The following is a 9313-nucleotide window of genomic DNA, read 5'->3' on the forward strand; positions in this document are numbered from 1 at the left end:
AAAGTAAATCATTAATGGTACCAGCAAGAGTCCATTAAACTCTTTTTTCTCGTGTTTATGCACTCTTGATACCAGCAAGAGTACATGAAAACCGTTTTCATGTACTCTTGATACCAGATACCCTGATGGATACTTATCGGGATCGGGGGAGTTTCGAATTTCCTGGTGGTGGATGAGACCAACAACAATAGTTACATGGAAAAAGGTGTTCATGTACTGTAAGACATGTTATTATAACGAGTCGCACATTTAACGATTGTCCAAAATTCATAGGTTAACGAGAAGATATGTTAACAATCTTGCAGTATTCTGCCATATACACACACAGCATATATGAAGCAGTACGGCCTCAATGGATCTATTATAACGAAGAAATGTCATCCGTTAAAACGTTAGATTTGCTTCCTCGTTATATTATATACATGTCTCACACAGTTACAGTACTCTTGTCTTGATGAGACGAAACTCATCGTCGAAAGGGAAGTACAAAGGCAGGTCATAAAAGACACACAAAACACGTCACCAGTCACGTCACTGTCATCAGGCCAGCACTCAGGCAGCGCTGCAGCAGGCCGCCGCGCCGGCCGGGAGTACTAAAATTAGTAAAAAACGGAAGTTTTAGTACTCCTGCCTTGGCTGACAGTGACATAATGTCATCTGATATGAGAGATATATTACAGAGAATCTGGGGAATCCCCAACGGCAAAGGGTTGCATGCAGTCGAGAACAATGTGGAAAAGTCTGGCGTTTTCCGAATCTTTGCCGATCTGTAAGAAGAAGCTGCTACTGCTTTCTACTAAATTCTAATCGTTCGCGACATTCTCGTACAATTCTAGTAATTTCATAGTCATTATTATAAATATTGACGATGGCTCGGCAGATCGATACAAAATTTGTTCAGAGCTTTGGAATTGGAAGGTTGGTTGAAGTGTGCTCAGAGCCTTGGGAGTTCAAATCGCAAGAGTTGATTTGTTCAGGAAGGCGCAAGGATACCAGTAGAAATCGCAATGTTCACCAACTCTTTTTTCTCATCCCCGCTGGGCAGCGGCAGTGGTTCGTTTGCTCCCCAGTACACGGGGTATTTGGATGATTTCGACTCGCCATCATGGAGAGTTCCATCGCGCAGCGCTGCGTCGTACAGAGTGCCATTTGGATATGGTGAGAGGCAGCAAGAACCTGCCTACACTCGGCCATCAACTGCGGCTACTCTGCGCCAGCGACAACGGGCAGCGGAAATGGCAAGATTCAGACTGCCAACTCGCCCAGTTTATACCGCTGCTGATGAATCGGACGAGTCATCAGAAGACGAGCGACCAGGCTTCTGGATGTCGCGACCGACGGCCACACCAAGATGTGCACCTGCTTCAGCTGCTACTTCTCAGGCAAGGTATGGCGGCCAATCACCACATGTTCACTCGGCTTTCACTCGCACCTGTAGTCCGGCAGTGAGCAAACGAACTCCAGTGACAACTACCAGAACCGCTAGTCCTGCGCCGAGTGCAGTGGAGGAAAATCGCCGTCGACCAGCTCTACGTGTTGTAGCTCCATGGGAGCAGCACCAGCGCTACCCTGTGGATGACTGCGCATCTGAAGACGAAGCCCAACCAGTGGCTGAGTCGTCCCTGGCTGAGTTGCTGAACAGAAGACGCACCCATCGCCTGTCTTCGTCATCGGCACCTCTGAGTACTAGTAACCGTGCCATGCCACAGTCTGCTGATGAGCCAACCAGTGAAGGAAGCTCAGAGGATGAGCAAACAAGCTCGACCACACCTTTGGCAGCCGCAGTAACTACACCATCCAGTGCTGGAACGAGTGCACAATCGTCACCTGTACACACCGATGTCGAACCCGAGATCGAAACCGCTGCAGTTACGCAGGAGAGAGCAGCGTTGATGGCCAGCTTTGCAACCATCTTGGCAGTCACGAAACAAATCGATGCTGTTCGCCATGAAGTGGAGACGTTTTCTGACACTAAGCAAAGCAAGACTTTCCTGCGCCTGGAAGACACACTGACTCGCATTATGCTTCGCCTGGACACCGTCGAGTCATACGGTGATGACAAGCTGCGTTCAATTCGCCGTAAAGCTGTAAGAGATGCGCAATCAGTGCTGGATGAGCTGGAGAGCAAACTGCAGACCCAGCGAGCAGATACTGCTGCTATTGCCTCCACCGATGACACGCCGAGTACAAGCACAAGTTGTGCTTTTGATGACCTGGCTCCTGAGTTGGGCCCGGAATCGACCACCGACTGCGATGAAGCCATCGCTGAACAACAAGCCGTGGCGGACAATGATACTAACGACGTCATGAGCACTGATGATGCTGCTACTGCTGAGGACAGTCATGATGATGATGGTAGTTATGTCCCAGACCATTGCTCGGAGCTGGTAGAACCCAACCTCGAGATCGACCAAGATGATGAAGAGCCAGGAGAAGTAGATGTTGAACCCATGTCCGGGGAAGAGTTTTAACAGGCAAGTCCATATGAACACTTGGACACCACTCGGTTTAGTGCTGGCCATTAGGACAGTTACTCTTAATAGCTTGTATCCATGTTTCCTTTCTTTCTACGTTTTAGAACTTTCCTTGGCAAAGCAACTTTATTTTGTGATGAATGATTTCCGATTCGAGTGCACACTCACCTGATCAGACTCAGTTATTCAGGTACTCTCTCTACTTCCGTGTTATATTCACTCGGTCACATGCCTGCTTCTGCATAGTTTTTTTGCTTCTCATCGCTACGCTACACTCTAATCGTCTGGACAGTTGTGAAATGTAGATATCCCTCTTGTCTTCTCTTTTAAAAGTCTAATTCTGCAGTGGAAATGACTTGATTGTTTCTTGGCATTGTGAATTTTGTATAATATAAAGCCAATTTAAGCCATACATTCCAACTCCCGTCATATGAACAATTATTTCTTTGCAGACAGCATTCTAATAAGATCACAGTCATTATTTCCAATACTGTTGTAATTATTGTAGTTGAGCAATGGTCACATACTGGAAACGGCTGGCTTTTGAATGTGAACGGTGATTGGGAATTTGACAGTCAATGGCGGAATTTGACATCGATGACATGGCCTGCAGGTATTCAATACCGCTGCCACAGCCAATGTTTTTGAATATGCTCTACAGATACTGTACAGATTTACAGAACAACAAGGACAATCAAGGCTTGTTTGCTGCTACTTCAAGTAATATTAGTTGTGTGCTCTCCCAAACATCAGGCAACATGAGGATGGAGTGCCAACCATGCCGGTACACTACACTGTGCCAGGAGAGGGTGGGTCTTGTAGCGCTGTATCAGCAACTGTGTGAGAATGTGGGGGCTCTATGTTTCAGGACTAGCGGTGTCATTTTAGGCAGGAGGCTGTGTGCAGAGTGTGTGGTTGTTGAAGGCAGGGGCTAGCAGTGCAATACTAGGCGCAGGATGCGTGTCTGGTGTGGGCAGGAGGTAGTGAGCAAGGTGTGTGGATGACATCATGTAACTTATGGGCAGGAGACTTATAATACCCCACATTCATGTACTACATGTACCTGCAACACTCAAAATTGTGTCACTTCGCTTTGCGGTGAGCTAGGGCTGTGCGAGAGTTGTTTTTCACTGGTGCAGGCTTCCGTCAGCCTGAAGCAGCCGTTGCCGAGCTCTCACTAGCGCGAAAAAGTCGATTTGACAAGAAGTGATACAATACACCCATTCCCATAGCGCTGCACATCACATCCGAACCAGTTCCGTTATTTTTACAACGTTTCGGCACTTGGCCATCGTCAGGTAATAACAATGAATACCGTGGAAGCCACGTATATACGCAGAGTGTAGAGCCAAAAAAAAGAAGCGAATTATGTCACCTATGTCACCTGTCACTGTAGTATGCAGAAGGGGGGGGGGGGGGCAGAGAGAGAGAAAGTGCAACTAGCACATCACGGAGAAGAAGCAGCAGAAGATATCGCGCCATTGTGCTCTGTGAAGTGAGGGCGCGTGCCATGGCGTTACGCAGAGTGTAGCGCCAAAAAAAAAAGGTTTCTGGACTTCGAGAGGCGGATCAACGTGTGGCGGGAACCAACAGCTCGCCCCGCGGCCCAACTCCTGTTGCCGCCGTTGGTGTTGCGTCACCCAGTGGGCATACGGCCAATGCTGAGCCAGTCCATGAGCGGGGCCGTTGGTGGTGGACGACTGTGTGTCCGACCAGACAAGGCGTCTACCTGGAACATGGACCTAGCTTTGTTCCGTCGACGGGGAGGCTCACCAAGCAAGAATGAACAGATGTTGAGACATCGGTAGAGACGATGGCGTTCACCCTCCGGTGGCAACAGCCCCAGCCTCAGGGTGTGGACCTCAAAGAGGATGGATGACCCACCGCCAGAGATCAGACAGGATAAGAAATTGTGGAAGCTGATGAAGCGTGGCTTTAAGCAGCCCCCACAGATGGATGACAAAGACGAAAGGAACATGGCCAACTTCCGCGACGAGGTGTTACGGGCATATGACAGACACACACCCTCTAAGCGCAATCTGACGCAGAAGGAGCGGGTGGAGCTGAAGCGACTTCGCACAGACCAAGAAACCATCATCAAACCGGCATCGGATAAAAGTAAAAAAACTCGTCGTTGCTATGAGACAGGAGCTGTATTTGCAGAAAGCAGAAGACATATTATTGAACATGACCATGTATGAGAAAGTTGATTTGACCATAGAGTCCTACGAGACCAAGACACGAGAAGTAACACTGTCAGAGTGCAAGAACATGGATTCAAAACTCCTAAAGTCAATCCTACCAAGCAGTACGAAGTTCCCCGAGTGGTACGGTCTTCCAAAGGACCATAAACAGAACTTACCATTACGACCCGTGGTAGCAGCGTGCGACAGCCCAACGACTGAAGTATCTATTGTATTGGAGCGCGTCCTACAGCAGCTCATTCAATAACCCACATCTGTGACGCATGTCCGGGATTGAACGCCCCCGATGGCACCATTGTTATGTCCATGGATGTAGTCGGGTTATATCCGAGCATGCCGTTCAGGCAGTGGTGGATATGCTGCAGCAGTATTCCCAGCGGATCGACATGTTTGGGCTGAGTATGAGCAGGGTACGGAATCTGCTGCTTTTTGTTCTCAGCCACAACTATTTCAGATTCGGCCATCAGATCTATCATCAAGTGGACGGGTTTGCAATGGGTAACAACCTTGCACCCCCATTTGCGATTCTATTCATGCATACGGTTGAGGCCAGGCTTCTGCAGGATTCTCTGTTAGTACCGCTCCTCTACAAACGCTACATCGACGATATCCTACTGCTATGGACCCACGGCAGAGAGAGCTTGATGCGGTTTGTGCAGCATTCCAACTCTGCACACCCAAGTATCAACTTCACATATGAGCTCAGCGAGGTGAGTGGCTCCATAAATTATATGGATATAACAATAATTATTATGATCCAGGAAGGCAAGCTGGCATACAAGCTGTACCAGAAGGCATGTGCTAGCGGTCTACTCATTGATTATACTTCGGCAGTTCCCCACAGTATCAAATTGGCAGTTGCTTCGTCGCAATTCCTAAGAGCTCAGAGGCTCTCATCGAATACCAGAATGCGTGCAGAAAGTGAAGCGAGGGTTCATGAATAGCCCTTTCCCAAAGATGCTCGCCACTTTTTTTCGCAACTTTTCGTTGTTTAGGAAGAAATCGCAACTTTCCGGCGCAACTTTCGCAACTATTACTTTCTTCATTTTCGCGAACTGTTTCGCATCTTTTCCGCAACCTTGGCGCAATTGGCCCCAAAAGGTCAAGTCACCGACTGCATGTCGGACAAATGCATACTCGTACTCGCTCATTTCTCGCCTGCCTTCAGACTGATTTCAGAGAAACAGTAGATCAACGGTAGTTATGATAATGTACATTCCCTTTTGCTTGCATTGGAATGATGTACATGTACATGTAGATCTACATGTAGGATACATGCAACAGGCTACTGGCACTGTGTAAAGTGGTGGTTCACCGCAGGAAGGGGTGTAGATCTACGAGTTTGCTGTCGCCGCACTTCTGCTATTTCTTCTCCCTTTTTTGTAGGTTTTGCACAAGAACTCTCCAATTTTAGGTTGCGATATTAGCAACGTTTTTTTTCTGAAAAATGGATGCGATTTCAGCAACTAGCACTTGTTTTGGCACAGTTGCAAAAAGCATAAGTTGCGAAAAATTATGGCATCTTTGGGAAAGGGCTATTCATGAACAATTAAGATTGAACAATTACCAAAAGAGAATCATTGAAGAGGCATACACTGCCTCCAGAAGGCCAAAGCATCGTCGCTATGCCAACTGCCAACCCATGGTGAGCATTTCTAAAGCTTCCATACAAGTCAGATAAAGTACATCAAGCAGTGAATACAGCAATCAGAAAGAATAAAATTCCGGTTAGAGTCGTATATGAGCACACTGGTAGCCTGAGGCGCGAATTGTGTCGCTCCGCCCTCGTTCCTCCTCTATGTGTCAAGGCTGCAACTCCGCTACAACCGAAAAAGAGAGGTCGCCCAAAGGGGCCGTGTATCTCGTGTATATCCGGGGGACAGGATGTATGTATGCAGAAGAATGTTGTATATCAGCTGAAGTGCAAAGAATGTCCGGAACAATATGTTGGTGAGACTGGCCGCTTTCTGGAAACTCGCCTGGAAGAACATAATGGTGAGGCAAGACGACAGGAACTCGACAAGCCATGGGGCCAACATTTTCGTACCACTCACCCTAGATGCAAGCTCAACTATGGGCAAAGTGCATTCTCTGCAGTTGAAGTAATAGGGAGAGAGCCTGATCGAGCCCGTCGCAAACTGCGCAAGGCGATTGAGATTCGTGATTAGGGTCCAGCGGATAATGCTCCGAAAATGTTCGTATAATGCTTATCATAATGCTCCAAAAACTACCTTGTAATGCTGATTATAATGCTTCAACAAGACTAGCTATAATGCTCCTGGTTTGGAACAAAAAATGAAAGGAAGGCTGCACATTGTCATGCTTCCAGGAAAGGATGCATTTAGTCGATCCGCCTCAGAAGCTGCTACAATATCTCTCACGAGCTCCACCACTTCTTAGCACTATAAGACATGATTACGTCTCCATTGGCTGCTCTCCATTGCAACTTTGATGCAGGGCTGTGGCTGAATAGTGGGTGTATCAACTCTTTCCCCTTTCTTATCCATGTAGTGAGAGGTGAAACCATTATTGCTGGTGATCATTTGGACGCTGGAAGCATATCATGGGAAGTGGTATTCCTGCCTGCAGACAAGATGTCACTGCTTCCACTCTGTGAAAAGTGTCTTCATCTGAAACAGCTCACGTGAGGCCAGGTCCTGGGAGACGATCTCAGATCTAGATCCCTCCCATCTGCGGAAATCCTGAAAGCACGTGGTCAGAAGTTACTTTGCCGCTCTACATCCTCTGCTTGCGCTGTCTTCTTCTTCTGAGGTTGCGTGGAGACAAATGGTTGGCCACAATACTCTTCTTTTCTGATAGCACTTGACTGTAGGCCTTCCATTACAATCATCCACGACGAACTGTACGTGCTTCACCAGGAAAGTAAGACACACGCTGCTGAGCACTCAAATCGTCTTGATACTGCGTCCATGAGAAATTCTAGTTCTTTTCGAGCCTGCTGAGCTGGATTCGGCATAGGCAGTCATTTGGAACAAGCTCTTTCTTTTTATAGCCGCTACTTCATCCCGGTCCAAATTTATCAATGTTTACTTCAGTATCGCTAGAGATGCTATGGCCAGAGCCTATAGCATATATATAACAGGAAACCTCCTCTTCGTCTGTTTGATATTCCATTCGCGTACAATGTACGTCTAGTCTCCTCCATGGCTCTTCATGATTTCTAAAAAAGAAGAACTCATAAATCATCGTTACGGATTTGGTGTAACAGCCTCAATTGCAACGTTGGGTATGCTACATCACCTGTACATTTACCTGACTACACTGCTACATACAGTAAAGACTTTATAATAGCATTGCGTGGGGTAGTGCCTTTGCTGTTTGCGTTATGCAGAGCTCACTGACTTGTCAGTTTGAGCACTCTGGCAAGGTACGTTCGGGCCTGATTGGAAATTTTTATTTTCATTGCTATCAGGTTCGGCCTCATTTTCTCTGTGCTGCGCTGATGAGTTCAAAAAGAACGAAACAGCATGCTGTCCGCAGATTGAGTATAGCATTACATGTATGTAGTCAGGTAAATGTAGCATTAGTGCTAAAGGTGTTACGTGTCTACAAAATCACAAATCCATGTGCCGGTACATGGCTAGCCCTTTCCCAAAGATGCCATAATTTGTCGCAACTTACGCTTTTCGCAACCGTGCCAAAACAGGTGCTAGTTGCTGAAATCGCATCCATATTTTCAGAAAAAGCTCAAAAGTTGCTAATATCGCAACTCAAAATTGGAGAGTTCTTGTGCAGAAACCACCAAAAAGGGACTAGAAATAGCAGAAGTCAAATTCGTACATCCCTTCCTGCTGTGAAACACCGCTTTACACAATGCCAGTATCCTGTTGCATGTATCCTACATCATTCCAGTGCTAGGCAAAGGGACCGGAATGCACATTATCGTAACTACCATTGATCTACTGTTTCTCTGAAATGAGTCTGAAGGCAGGCGAGAATGAGCGAGTATGCATTTGACATAGTAGTAGTAGTAGTAGTAGTAGTAGATTTTATTATTTTACTAGGGGAGTCCCAACAGGCGTTGCCTTTTTACTGGGAACCCTAGGTGAATTTTTACCATGTTTACATACAGAGTAAGAGACGGGGCCTGACGGCAGTCAGTGGGAAGAGCATTCCATCTGTCTGCCGCCAGGAAAGAAATAGATGGAATGCTCTTCCCACTGACATGCAGTCCGTGACTTGAATTTTTGACCACATGCCATATGGGGCCAAGGTTGCGGAAAAGTTGCGAAATAGTTCGGGAAAAAGAAGGAAGTTGCGAAAGTTGCGATTTCTTCCTAAACAACGAAAAGTTGCGAAAAAAGTGGCGAGCATCTTTGGGAAAGGGCTATGTAACATGGCGTTGCATCTCATTGCTTTAGTCGACTGCAGCCAAAAACCGGAGATTTCCCGGCATTATCCACTATGAAACTCGTTATGCCGCTCAAACCTCACATAATGCTCGTTTTGTTCCCTTCTAATGCTTCTAATGCTCCATAATGCTCTGATGCTCGGATAGTCTCATAATGCCGATTATGACTCCCTTAGTATTGACTCCCATAGACTTTTGCCATACCTAAGCAGTCAAATATTCCTGCATATTTCACTCCTTAGGGCTATATTGACCGCTTATAT

At 46.8% G+C, this 9313-nt stretch overlaps 2 protein-coding genes across 2 annotated transcripts in view; one reads left to right on the forward strand and one right to left on the reverse strand.

Annotated features, from left to right (window-relative positions):
• The window catches only part of LOC135809566 (uncharacterized), a 96676-nt gene that overhangs the window by 72308 nt on the left and 15055 nt on the right, over nt 1-9313 (reverse strand). The gene's annotated exons all lie outside the window — the stretch shown is intronic.
• Nucleotides 882-3046, forward strand: LOC135809565 (uncharacterized). Its single transcript, XM_065322939.1, has one exon. It carries the CDS (start codon nt 1008-1010, stop codon nt 2469-2471), a length of 1464 nt encoding a protein of 487 aa, XP_065179011.1. The 5' UTR covers nt 882-1007; the 3' UTR covers nt 2472-3046.

This window comes from Sycon ciliatum, chromosome 2, assembly GCF_964019385.1.
Source record: "Sycon ciliatum chromosome 2, ocSycCili1.1, whole genome shotgun sequence".
In the NCBI taxonomy this organism is placed as follows: Eukaryota; Metazoa; Porifera; class Calcarea; order Leucosolenida; family Sycettidae; genus Sycon; species Sycon ciliatum.

Bases quoted from the DNA above. Each gene is read 5' to 3' on its own strand.
- LOC135809565 (XM_065322939.1), top strand. From the start codon at position 1,008: ATGTTCACCAACTCTTTTTTCTCATCCCCGCTGGGCAGCGGCAGTGGT.